Raw genomic sequence first — 14,221 nt, 5'->3', positions numbered from 1 at the left:
ATTGTGTATTCTCTCGCGAAATAGGAAGATAGAAGAGTGAATATATATGTATACATATATATGTATTGACATTGCTGAAAAGGCTATGAAATATGCTACAAACCGAATCAAGTCGGAATATTGTTCCTCCGTGATTTGTTAATTTGGTTTCATTATTCGCGAGCATTCACCGTTCAATGCATAGTTTTAAAGGGATTATTGCATGTATAATAATAACTACTAGGATATCTATTTATTGTGATTATGCATCAGCAATATTTTATCGCCTTAGATTTAAGAGTAGAAAGGCTCAAGTGCTACACTCATACAGTCCTATAGAATATATCGATACATCATTGTTAGCATGGAATTTAAATTTACGGTATACGTAACCGTTATATCTCGTACTCAAAATCGATAAGTCAATGTTCTCTCTTTATTTTGTGAATTCTCAAGAATTACACGACACGCGATTATCACCTAATTTTACCCAATAATAACTACCATACGAGTATATCACATAATAAACATTACATCCGTGAAATCTGAAACACTAATATGTTAGGTTATTGTTACTCTATAATCTTGATGACTTAAATTCACGACGATATTTATTGAGCGTTAGGATTTTAATGCAATCATCAAGTTTTGACCTTATTTTTCAGAATTTTCTTTGCTGAACTCATTGAACTTAATTATCTTGCAATCATGAATTATTCCTTATGGTTAAAATGTGCCTACATACCGTCTTAAATAGGCTATTCCGAGCTTTGATTATTCAAAAACATTTTAAATTGCTGAAGATTTAATAATTAATTTTACAAATTTGTAAATATACTGAATGAACTAAACATTTAATTAATACATTAATTAAACAGCATTAGTTAACTGCAGAAATAAACACTTTCCGACCCTATCCATACTAATTCCGCCATGGGGAGTTATCGTATGTCTGCATGCTCTGATAATAAGCCCTACATCACTTACGGTATTTATTTATCAAGTAATCTTAATACGTATGCATCTTCGCTATCTCATGCATATGTAATACGCTGAATAAATAAAACAATCTATTGGTAGCCTAATATATGACACACAAATAGTACAGCGTTTGTGATAACGAGGGATACATGCTAAAAAAAAATATTTCTTGCCAACTTTGACGTTTTTTTTAACTGAAGTTTTAATTTTGTAAAAATTGCTTATAATACTTGAAATTTCCTGCTTAAGAACATATTTACACTTTAATTAAAAATTGAGAATACTGGCTTATTAGAAGCTTATACCTTCGACGTGCTTCATATCCATAAAACACTGTGTGGCTTCTTTTAATGTTCTCACTTGAATTTCAATACGGAATGTCAACGTACGTACACTGTAAACCCAGAATCAATATACAGTTATTATGATGAATTTAATGCTTGTAAATTATCCATAAATTTAAACATAATATTTACGACAACCGTAGCAAATTTTATTGAAATATCTTATTGAGAGTATAGCTATGATTTTTATTACAACTAGTTCAGGTCAAAGTACAATAATAGCAATTTGTCCCCTCTGTTATTAGTTATTGTCGTAATCCTGCATAAATTAGTTGGTTGTATTTCGATATCATCTTTGCGTACACCCGTATATAAGGCCAGGTATGCACCGATGCAAAAAAATGTCTCTTACGTGATGATGACTCTGTAAATGGTTAATACAATCTAAGAACAATTTTTAAAACACGCGTGTGGTTTCAATTAAAAACAACTAAAGGGTGCTATTAATATCTAAGTCTATACATATAAAGAGAAGAAAAGTGCAACGACATAGGACTAAAATTAGTTTGTTTAGGCGTCTAGTCTTGACAGTCTGGGTGTTATCGCAAAATTTTCATCATGCAATAATTCAGTAGTTTAGTACCCCTGCTGAATAAGTGTCTGCTAATAATTTGTATGTTTTCATTATGTCTCGTTTTGCAAATTTGATCCAAAGGTCTGTTGCTTTGTTTAGGGTAATCTATTTAATGGCATGACACAAATTTTAGGGATATCCTAGGAATGAAGGCGATATAGTAAATAGTAGTACACTGCTAGCAAACAAGAGTGCAATTGTTAGAACATTACTTTAAATAGTGTAACGAAGTTTCTAATGTTATATTAAACCTTCTGTAATGCGCTATTGATTTTGAGCTCCTATAATACCTGTGGTAATTAAGTGAATCCTACAAGCAAAAGCGCTAGTAAAGGGTGTGAGAAATTATCCTATCTAAATATGTGTTTGAAGCTTATTAATTATTTTAAATTATTAAAATTACGGTCTCTGGCAGTATCCTGCAGGTTTTAGAAGGTTCTCATTTAGCAACATAGACCAGTGTGTAATAAGTCGCGTTACGATAGTAACTTATTTTATTGAACAACCGATATGATATGCAATAAGCTGCATACTAATTCATGTACGTGGATCATTATGTAGGATTTAAATTTCTTTTTAGATGGACGATAATCAATATTTAGATTACCATAGCATATAATTTTATGCATTTTAAAATATTACTTAACTTAAATGCTTAATTCTAGATTGAACTTATTTGTGGAATATGCTCTTTAGTATTAAATATAGCCTACATGATAAAGTCGAATGTTTTGTGGGCACGATTGACCATATTTACATAATGTATATTAATTACGTTTCCTGCGTCCCATTTAACGTATAACAGGCACCGAACTGCCGACACCTTTAAAGTAACGCAAGTTCCATCCAAGGTGTCTTCTGCAGTAACGTGGGATACCATTATGAGATGAATTTCTTCTTAATAAAGTTAAGAACGTAATTACATACAGTAATATATATAGTTGCATACTGTACTCATTGTACTGTAGAGCACCTAAGAAAATAGAAAACTACAGAGTAAGCTATTATTCAAGATTTATAGGTCTAACTTTAAGTTCTATTACAATCTTAGAGTAGATATTCAGATTACAGTGGTAATTGTAAACATAAGCGCCGTATTCACTTCACCATGCTACGGTAATCAAATTTTGAAATTTTATCAGTGATACCATCATCTCGACATTAGTTTATACAAAATTCAATGGTACCAAAGTTTCCCTTAAATAACTTGGAACTTTCAGGTGTTCAAAATAAAACTAAAAATCAGATTCTTTAAATAGATCGGAAAAATTAAGTAGGCCATCCTCATAACTACAATTTTTCGTAGACGCTTGAGCAGTTGATACCTTAATTAAAGCAAAGTTGTAACATAAGGTATTTTATTTAATAACAAATAGTAATTTATATGGCTACTATGAAAAGTATTCTATTTTCTTTACTAATTCCTGACGATAACTAAAACAGTATAATACATGGGATATAGACAAGTGCAGTAGCAGACCGATTGCAGTGAATCCTTTTGGCTTCGTCGAGTACTTGATTTTGATTTCTTACATTTCGTTTCTAGATAAAATAGGGATATAAAGCACGTTAAATCTCCTTCTGAAGGATTTTAGAACTTACATTGTATCTAAGGCTGTACTGGCTGTCCTATATACAGGTTGTGTAATACTCGTACGCTAACCCTTATCTTAAAATCTTATACAGTATTGCACAAACCCAACCTTCTGATAACGTCGTAGAATGGAAGCTAACTTCGAACCTATGTGCATTATTTGAGTGGAGTCAAGGCAAGTATATTAGCTTAAAACTATAGTAATAGTAAGAAAGCAGTACATTTTCGTAAGATGTAAAAAGTTGATTTACTTTCGAATCCTTAAATCATTATCATCCATTTTTTCGTTGGCTACTTGTAGTAGAAAATATAGGTACTGTATAATGCAAAGTAGATTTAAATGTGAAAACACTTTCAATTGAAAACTGTCTTTCGTATACCACGTGAAAAGATCTATCATCGTAGTTGAAGTTTATAAATAAGCGGTGCTACTTCATCTTACTATCACTTACATCTTGTGATATTAGCATAGCGCCTTGATTTGTCAATGGTACTTCTAGGGTTTGAGTGCTACGAACAGCCTAATTAAATGAACAATAGATTTACTACGTATCTGGTAAATAATTATTAATGACTATAAATTATGCTAAGATAAAATAAAATTTCGGTCACAAAATGACAACAATATAGAAGTTCGGACTTTAAATTACCACTATTAAGCGTTCTTTTTTACCCAAAACGATGCCAGAATTTCGAAATCCTGAGGTCAAGGCTACCTTTAGCTATTATAATTGAAATAGCAATTAAATAGTGAAAAGAATGCGGTATAGCTTTAAATGCTGGTATAAAACTGCAAGAAAATGTTTAGTAAGGACCAACATTATCAGTTCTATTGAAACTGGCTGAAAAAAACTAGAAATACTAAGAATCATCGTTCTTACCAGTAAACGAGCGTGATTCATAGTTCTGCATTGAACATGAAGGACAAACGGCTCAAATTTAAAGATTACACTATCTTCAATCTGACCATTGAGTAAGAAATTCTGAAGGAAGCAGAAATACAATACTGCTTAGTTTGGTAATTTTGAATTGATATTACCCAATAAAGAGAAAATTTTATTTCAGCGAAGAAATTTCAATACTACTGTCTATAGGCCAAATACAGTGCAGTGCATATCATTGATTGTGTTGTAGATTCATTTTATCAATGCATGTATCTGCATTTAATATGTGGACGATAATGAATTTATAGATTATTGAATAATATTGCAGTCATGAATTGTACGAATAATTAATAGAAGTTCTGTAAAGTACTACAACATTAAATTATTCATGCATACCACATCATCCTCAGTAATGCTGTCATGCGTGACGAATAAACTTTCGCAGTTCTTGCTTTTCAGCTGATTAACCTATATATTTTTCGATTGATATTAATAATAATAATTATTTTCATTTCCTTGTTAGCATACGTAGTTCAACATTGACCTCTTAGAACATCATACTTCTAATGCACTCTTCTTCTAGTATGACTTGCATACATAATTACCGTAAAATATTGCATAAAATGCATTCATTTTGATTTTACGAATAATATATCGTAAGGGATTTATAGGAAGGCAGAGGTTGTAAAATGTAAACCATGACAGTACAGTAATATTCGCTGACACAGAGGTATACTATTGACCTCGATTACAAGCGATAGCTATCAAAGTTAATGACAACTGCAATACAATGATTTATCATAGAGCTGAAAAACTGAGTACTTGTATTGCCACCTAGTCTGTTTCAACATTGTAACATTTACCTTTCGGAATATCATTATTCTGCCAGAGCAGGAGCTAGTTGTAAAGTAATCCTTGTTTTCATTGATTAGCTGGACTAAAGATAAAATCTTTGCATCGATACTACCTTTGATACTGTTGTCTGTCGATGATAAGCACCGATTTTTTTGCTTTTGAAATTCGTCCATCGATTGTTAATGCATCAATGGTAGAAATGGCTAAAGTAATGATAATTTCTCTGCAATAGATTAGTATCTTACTGCGATGCGGTGGGCATTGCTTCAGGTAGCTGCTCTCGCTTTCGTCTGCTTGTACAGTTCTTTTGTAGCGTAATATATCAATGTATGACTACTATGGACGGTACTACAGGACACGGTACAGTACCCTACTAGATATGACTCGGTAGAGTAGAGTATATATATATATATATATCGACGAGGAACAACAGGAACGAAATAACGATTTGAAGTCGATTTTCCAGTCCAAGAGCTGGCCTCCAATAAGGAAACAAGGCGCTACCAAGAAATAAAACGTGTGGTGTCAATATTGGAGAAAGGATTTGCTCTGTCATCATTAGGCCTCTCAATACACTACTTATACTGTCTCTCTGTTGCTAGTATATGATGCTGCATGCAGATAAATTGTGTCTGTGTGCCTAGACAAAATTTTGCTAGATGATGTCGATGCAGCCTAGCAAAGAACAAGAGGAATGGGGGCTACCGATGGTAATGAAAAAAGCATGATGTCAATATTTGAGCTATCATCATTAGTGCTCTCTAGAGACCCTTACTGCTTGTGCTACTTCTCTGTTACTAGAGTATGATACTGTATGCACATGAATTCTGTCTGTGTACCCGCTATATCTAGACGATATATATACAGAACTTGCGAAATACGTAAGGCGTTTCAGAAAGCACTCAAAATTAATTACAGCAACCAAAGCGCTAGTTCTACTTAAGAGCGAGTCATTAACACATACAGTACTACAGTATATATCCATGATATAGCTGGCCTTTTTAAAAGCAATACTGGTAATCTTGAAAATTTCTAGGGAATAGTGAAGCGAAACGATCATCATCATTAGGATGCCTCAGAGTAGCGCAAATTAATTATTAAAAATGTTCTCAATATTGAAATAGCTAGAGGCAAAATGACACTGTGCTAGCTAATATTGCGTACTCAAGACAATTCGCTGTAAACTTCTATAATGCGATGTTGATACAATACAATTAAAATAGCTTAACAAGTTGATAAACTCAAGCAATTTAATATTTACAGCTTCTATAATGTGATGTTAATGCAATAGAATTAAAAGAGCAGGTTGATAAACTCAAGTAAATTAATATCCACAGACAGGGATCATCTTATTCGTTCATTTCTTTTCTTCCATAGTGCACACTATACACTATACAGTGTACTGTACACAAAGTCCATTTATATTAACTATACGTAAATATTCCTTACAGTTTATTTTGTGACGCTTTTATTGAATGTAAATGATAAAATACTTCAAAATTTCAAGTCGATTGGCTTTCTTTGTGGGACCTACGATAACTTGATATGAAATTGCAAGTGCTAATCTGATCCTAATCGGAAATCCATTCGACAACAATCAATCAATTAATCCGTCAAAACAACGAGTATTACACTTTTAAGTTAAGAGGTCCTATTGCATATTACCGAGTGCTGACAAAGATAGTAGTTTAAATAATGTCATCATCAACTCGTGCTTGGCAATATGGTTAGATTTAGCTCAATATAGCGGTATCACATTACAAATCTACAATTTCTTCTTAGTTTTATCAATTACATTATTAAAGTAATAGATAATTTGCATTACTAGGACACCATTTAAGGAAGATGTCACTATGTAAGTTGTCAATAAGATGGGATCGGCTGTTTCTTGGATAGTTGTAAATACTCTGCCCAAGGAGCCACCAAATATTAAAACTATGGTAACCATCGAAAGCTGCCCAGTAGAGCCATGATAAATGTTAGTGCCTATTTGCGTTAGCTTGCTAGCAGCAATAGTTGGCATCGATGCCCAGGTTAACTTGCTAAGCAAGGGAAGCCCACAATAATCAGAGATTAAGAAGTAGGAGAAAGCTGCAAGAACAGGTAGAAACAAGTAGAAAGGTATACGTTGCTTGCGGTAATATAAAATTTGCATAGTTTGAATCGATGTTTGAATCATAAGAAAGGCTCCTTCACCCCATGTACTAAAAGGAAATCCTTTGACAACATTATACGCCACATTAACCACTACTGCAAGCAACTCCATGATCAACGACGGCAGTGATAAACCCTCAACACTACCAGCACGATAGACCTTGATAATTTGAGGAAATTTTACAACAGCAGCCCCAACTACAATAGCAAAACCTAAAGATTTACTAATTAGCATCTTAAGACAGCTAATATTGGTTATATTCCAATTGATTAAAAGATCTTTATAACATTCTTCGCTGAGAAAATAAGAAGTGACAAAAGTATGAAAGATTGCCTCCATTTTGCTCTTCGTCTTGTTGTTAATACAAACTATACTGTAGTACTTCAAGATAGACAGTCTATGCGAGCAGATTCACAATAATAAAGATATTGCTTCTTATGAGATCAATTGCAGTAGGATGAGCAAGATTAATTGGCAGGATTGAGATCTAAAGTCGCTCGCTTGAGAGATTTGAAATTTGCGAATTTATTGCTCGTCCAACACTCGCTTTTACTTGCACTTGATCACTATCACAGTCAGAGTTCGCGTTATAGATACTACTGTCCATACAAACGTCTAGTACCATATCGGTTGGCCCACGTGATCCTGGTTACTAGTACCGTACTAGTACTGTACTGGTACTATCGGCTACAGTGTACTGTACAGTGTACCGTACAGCCCTCTGTCTTGTACTGTACCCTACAGTACACTGTAGTATGATGGGTGTCAAGCCGTACAGTACAGTACTGCGCAGTGTGTGCTAGAGACCCTCATAGGGTCTCTATAAGGGTCTCTATAAGGGTCTCTATAAGGGTCTCTATAAGGGTCTCTATAAGGGTCTCTATAAAAAGGGTCTCTATAAGGGTCTCTATAAGGGTCTCTATAAGGGTCTCTATAAGGGTCTCTATAAGGATCTCTATAAGGGTCTCTATAAAGGTCTCTATAAGGGTCTCTATAAGGGTCTCTATAAGGGTCTCCATAAGGGTCTCTATGAGGGTCTGTAGTGTGTGCTGCCCTTGATCACGTTGGCCGCAGCGTAAGCCATGCTGTTGCTTGCATAAAGTTGAAGGAAATTGAGGTCCTCTAAATGGTATAGAGTAAATAGAATCATGGCGTTGCACAAGAGTACCAAGATTAGACAAGTGCTGCAGAAATGGAACTCATTTGTTTGCCATTCTAATCAGTGGACATGTAGAAATACGCTATATAGGCAATCATGTCTCTTTTCTACTACTACATGGAAACTGGATAAGGCAGAAAGTAAGCCCTCAGGTAACTTCATTTGCCTTGATGCTTGCAAAAATGGATTCTGACATCGTCAGGGACTTTCTCCTCCAGAATCTTATCGCAATCATTTTTATTTCTTTTATGACTATTTGTCAGTAGTTTGTAGTAATAAGGGATTGTTGAGCTCTAGCTGTAACATGTGTAGCTGTAATAATGCATAGTGAAGTTGTTAACTGTTAACGTGTAAGCGTGTGGGCATACGTACATTCTCTTCTGCAAATCAGCCTTGTAGTTATGACAGTCGAGAATAGAAATTGGTAATAGTTAATAATGATATCGGTTCATATTCTTATATATTTCTTCTCATCTATATCTATTGTTATAGGTATCAATCCACTAGCCCACAAAGATTTTTTTGATGTACGTCAGCTTTACAGTATCAAATCGTTATTCGACGCCGGCGTACATTTAGGCCATAAAACTGGAGTTTGGAATCCATTAATGAAGCAATACATCTACGGTGATAGACATGGCAATCATATTATCGACTTAAACGAGACTGATCGTCATCTTTTTCTGGCCTTAAATGTAACAAGTCATATTGCATATCGCAAAGGTGTGATATTATTCGTTTGTTGTCGTCCTCAGGTAAAGAAAAATAACGCTCACGATGAAATAAATGATTCTCATGCACACCAATACTATAAACTATTCCACTTTCCTTACGAATGTAAAAAAACGTTGATAAAGTCTTGACACTTTTTTTCGCTGTCAAACCATGCTAAAATACTTTACGCAATGTTTATGCTGGCTTCTATACCAATATTACTGTCGACAGCTATTATACTGTACAATTTGTACACGAGTAAAGATACAAATGTTGCAACTGCTTCGTGTTCGCATCGATTTTTGTTGAAATTGAATGAGTAATGTTATTAAATTCAATTTTATTCTACTTGCAGTTTCAACACCTTGTACAAAAGACAGCACGAGAATGTCAAGAGTTTTTCGTTATACAAAGATGGCGAGGTGGTATTCTGACGAACGCTCATAAACTACTACCAGTACCTCGTTTACCTGATTTAATAATCTTTTTAAGTGTCCCATACAACATGGATGCAATAAGAGAATCTGCACAGGCTAATATACCAAGTATTGGAATTGTCGATACTGATTGTAATCCTAATCTTATCACCTATCCGATTGCTGGTAATGATGATAGCTTATCTTCCTTGGAATTATATTGCCGCTTATTTAGCACTGCTATCTTAAATGCAAAAGTACAGAGACAAAATGATGACAACTACACTATCGATAAATCAAATGATGGAGAAACACCAAGAGACAACTCTCGAGCGGAAATGGCCTCATAACAATAATTTCCAAAACTATTGATAGTTTCTGTGGGCAATTATTTCTTATAATACAAATATCTGAACTTATTAATACTCATCTACAATTTTATTAGGTCATGCAGATAAGTAGGATGTTTTGAACAGAAATTGGTTTCATATGAAATTTATATCAATTTTTTGTTATCACGGCCGAACTATACCTATAAAATACAAATGCTATAAGGCACCTCTAACAGAATAATACTGATCCGATCAGCTCTGTGTGGCCGTTACCTTGAAGAATTTCAGATTGTACAGAATGCAGTGCGTATTTGCTATTGCTTAATATAGTCATTTTTATTTTTAAATTATGCATCATCACAGAAAAAGATTTGTATTTAACGTGTGATGCGAACTACTTTTGACTCTATTTAATATACTGAAAATGCCTTTTTTTGCAGTATCTCACGATATTAACTCTTAAGATTAAAAAACATAACGTAGGATTTTACTGTTTCCGCTTCAACACATTACATTATGTATTGATATACTTATAAATAAAATATGTCGTTCATTACTTGTCGAAGATTTCAATTTTTCTTCAAGATATTTTCTTCAGTAAACAGTTGCACAATTAATTATTGCATATTCCACTGTATAATAATAAAAAAATACCCTGAATCTACTGTACTCACAAAATTTTTAGAGCCGTTATATGGAGTGTAGTATTGTTGGCAAATACAATACATATTGAGTGAATTTCTACAGCACATGAACAGGGCAAAATTTTAAATTTTTCCAATACTAACATGGCTTCATATATCAGAAGAGTAAATTAATTAAATTACAATCGAATGTAGAGAATTTTTAAGGTAATTACATAGTACACAATCTACCCTACGATACGTAGATAGCAATGCTGTAGCAATTTGTAATATCTTGGATAATTAAGTATAATTGAATGAGGTGGCCATGATTCTGGTCAACCACCAGTCGTTGAGTAGATATATATCAACAGAAATTAAATTTAAGCCCATTTAATAACAACTATATAATTATAGTCTTAAACTTTCTTTAGAAATAACCTATATTATTCATGATCGATCATCGATTGCAATGCTCATATTAGAAACAGCATTAGGGGGTTGTTCAGATGTTAGCAGCGTATTCTGCAATTTGCAAAAATTGCTAGCAACACGATGGCGCTGTTTAAGATAAGTTACTCTAGCTCGCGCCTGCATTACTCTATCGTTAGCTTCCTCTAATAGTTTTCCATTAATTTTTTTCTTTTCTACTTGATTTACAGCGCGTTGAACCATTCGCTTATGCTCTAGGTATTTGTTAACCATCTCTCGCTTTTCAATTGCTTTTTCCTGACTTACTTTTACACCTTCTGCTTTCTTATCTTTCATCTCTGTACGATGCTTTTTACCGTCATATTGTCTTATGACCCGACCAATTGCAGTAGCTTGGCAATTAAAATCTGTACTTAAAGCCATCTCCTCAAATCTCTGCTTTGTTTTCTCATTTAATTCTTGCCTGGCAAATTGAACTCTTAGATTTTCCCTTTCTCTTTCTTCTTCCATCATTTTTAATGCATCACTTGATATTATTTTATCTTGTATTCCACCTTCACGCGCTATCATCACTTTGTAGCGTTGAAACTGTCGAATTCTTTCCTTTTGAACATCATGAAGCAAGCGATGATTAGCAATTGTATCAATTTTCTGTATTGCTTTCTCCGATTTATGCCAGTCCTTATGGACTTGATCAACACTTCGTAGAATGGATAAGTTCATCGCTTCGTATAATTTTTTATATAGTCTTTGTTGGCCATTAAGGGTAATATGTTTCTCAACAACAGGAGGTTTCCGTTTTTCTTGAATGATTTCCCTATAAATTGCCTTTGCTTCTCGCATATCTTTCGCAGTTTCTTGCTTATTTAATATCATCTCTTCTACAGGGTCAACGGCAGTAGTGGCAGCCTTCATACCGGATAACCGAAAATGGGTAGTAAATAATTCATCGTTCTCATTAGTTTCGTTATAATTTCTAAATTTACTATTTTTACTAATTGGAGGCCTACTTTCCTCAGGTACTGACATTCTATAGTCTGAAAGAGGGCTATAATATCGTTCTTTATCGGATTTATCAACCTTCTCTTTTTTCATAGTCCTTTCAAGACCGCTCAATAATTCTTTACCGGTCTTAATCGCACTTAGCTCTCTGCTACTTAGTCTAAATTGCTTGCTAGCACTTGAACGTTCCTCTTCTGTAAATTGTGCAGCCCGTGCTTGTAATTCTCGTAAGTCTACATTAATTTTTAAGGGTGATATTGCTTCGGATTGTTTAGAATTCATTGAATTTATAATACCATGACCATCGTGAATTGGTGGTAAAGAGTAATCTTCATGTCCATGAAACCTTTCATCCCTATTATTAAAATCTTGATCATAGTTGAAGTTAGGATCGTCTAAATGTACGATCTGATTGTCGCGCGTGGACAAGGCAGGAGAAAATTGTCGAATTAAAATTGGAGATTCAGCAGTGGCGTAATAATTATCAGAAACCGTTCCTAATGATTTTTTGGATTGTGATTTTTTAAGTACATTTTTTGTTTTAATTTTCCCCATTCTCATTGAACCGTGTTTTACCGTAGAATATGTTTTATCTAGATATCGCTTATTCTTATTGCTTTTTTCAGATTGGATTTTCTGTATTTGGCGTTCCACATTTGTCGATACTTGTTGTGATGAGTTTGCATCCGCTATCAGCGATAAATGTTGGTTCATAATGTCTTCTATGTTAATCCTGACGAACAATAAAGATCTGACATTTAGCTGCTAGTTTTGCCTGTCATGTAAGTACGGTAATAATTACTAATATTTTAGAAGATAAATTAAGGTGAAGAGATTTTTCTTAATATTCTAGTTTATTCAGTTAGGCCTACAGCTGCCTCATAATTCCTCATTACTTATGAAAAATGCCGTAAAGTAATTTAGTAATAAGAGTACTTACGAAGTATCTTTATGATTGATGTATGCTTTTAGTATTTTTCGTGCTAAATAGCCTCGAAGATAACGTTGAATAATAAGTATTGGAGAATTCTTAGCCATAATTTTATTAGCCCTTGATAAGAGTAGATTGATTTCCTTTATTGCTTCATCACCGTTTGTAATCTACTCATTTATTTGAGAAAACAATTAAAAACGTAGGAAATTTATTAAATAAGAGTTTGGATAGATTAATTATACCGGACAGCATCAACTTGGCGACTAACCTGATCAAAGTTTCTTTCCGTCTTTAAATAAAGAAACTGATTTTTGGTTGAAAATTGGTCAGTAAATTTGCAACCTTCAATTATTTCTTCATCCGCGATGACATAATTATCAAGCACTTTGAGAGTGAAAATGCTGTTGACAACGTGGTGTCTGTAGTGTGGTTTTAAACTTATAGGCGTATTATGTAAGGTCAAAATTGCCAAATTAGGACTATTTGCAATTTTTCTTACACAACTCATCGAACTAATACCATTATCATGTAGTAACATAACAGATAATTTCGAAAGTGTAGACCAGAAAGCTACAGATGGCACATTAACGATCTGCAATGAAATTTGGAAGAAATACATACGTAAGTATTAGTTATCGCAGTTAAATTAATGCCACTAATACTACATGATCGTTAGTTGTAGTAAAGGCTACCATAATAAATCAAATTTGACATGTTTATCTGAAAATACAAGCTTCAAATTCAATTGTACCACTTTTATTCTAGCATACATATAAAATGGGGTTAAAATATCAATACATAAGATACGGTTGTTACTTACCTGATTGCCATGAACATCCAACATTTGTAAATTGTTGCAATAAATAAGAGCATCAAATGTCCTTATAAAATTGTTGGCCAGGATACAAACGGTCAAATTATCGCATAGATATAAGCTTCCTATTTCGATTAAACGACGATTACGCAGATTAAAATACTGCGCTTGATCTAATTTTAATCCATCGATTGTATTTTTTAACAAGAATTCTTCATTTGGGGTATTTATGTATCCGATAGTTTCGGCGTCTCGTATAGAGCCTTCTTCTCGATGTTTAGCATAATGTCTAAACTCGTCATCACCAATAATGTTAGCTTTCCTTGTGAAATAATTCATTGTATCCTAACTATTACAGAACATATCAAATTCAGAAAACTGATAATTATAGCATCATAGACATGGTTTAGACAAAATTGATTGAATATT

General features: G+C 33.6%; 4 protein-coding genes across 4 annotated transcripts; 1 reads left to right on the top strand and 3 right to left on the bottom strand.

Annotated features, from left to right (window-relative positions):
- Positions 1 to 3,312: 3,312 nt before the first annotated feature.
- TRIADDRAFT_53200 (uncharacterized protein) lies at positions 3,313 to 5,384 on the bottom strand (the record flags this gene model as incomplete). Its single annotated transcript, XM_002109270.1, has 6 exons — positions 3,313 to 3,420; positions 3,925 to 3,993; positions 4,123 to 4,194; positions 4,354 to 4,455; positions 4,753 to 4,824; positions 5,220 to 5,384. 6 exons carry the CDS (start codon positions 5,382 to 5,384, stop codon positions 3,313 to 3,315), a joined length of 588 nt encoding a protein of 195 aa, XP_002109306.1.
- A 1,592-nt stretch (positions 5,385 to 6,976) lies between these two features.
- TRIADDRAFT_21873 (uncharacterized protein) lies at positions 6,977 to 7,705 on the bottom strand (the record flags this gene model as incomplete). Its single annotated transcript, XM_002109269.1, has 1 exon — positions 6,977 to 7,705. One exon carries the CDS (start codon positions 7,703 to 7,705, stop codon positions 6,977 to 6,979), a length of 729 nt encoding a protein of 242 aa, XP_002109305.1.
- A 1,257-nt stretch (positions 7,706 to 8,962) lies between these two features.
- TRIADDRAFT_21033 (uncharacterized protein) lies at positions 8,963 to 10,005 on the top strand (the record flags this gene model as incomplete). Its single annotated transcript, XM_002109834.1, has 2 exons — positions 8,963 to 9,280; positions 9,595 to 10,005. The coding sequence occupies 2 exons, from the start codon at positions 8,963 to 8,965 to the stop codon at positions 10,003 to 10,005; spliced, it is 729 nt and encodes a 242-aa protein (XP_002109870.1).
- Positions 10,006 to 11,060: 1,055 nt separating this feature from the next.
- Positions 11,061 to 14,131, bottom strand: TRIADDRAFT_53197 (uncharacterized protein; the record flags this gene model as incomplete). The annotated part of the gene is made up of 4 exons (XM_002109268.1): positions 11,061 to 12,777; positions 12,985 to 13,145; positions 13,247 to 13,570; positions 13,799 to 14,131. 4 exons carry the CDS (start codon positions 14,129 to 14,131, stop codon positions 11,061 to 11,063), a joined length of 2,535 nt encoding a protein of 844 aa, XP_002109304.1.
- Positions 14,132 to 14,221: the final 90 nt, after the last annotated feature.

This window comes from Trichoplax adhaerens, genomic scaffold (genome assembly GCF_000150275.1).
Source record: "Trichoplax adhaerens TRIADscaffold_2 genomic scaffold, whole genome shotgun sequence".
Lineage (NCBI taxonomy): Eukaryota > Metazoa > Placozoa > Uniplacotomia > Trichoplacea > Trichoplacidae > Trichoplax > Trichoplax adhaerens.
Note: the sequence above shows the minus strand (reverse complement) of the source record. Positions and strands in the feature narration are given on the sequence as shown.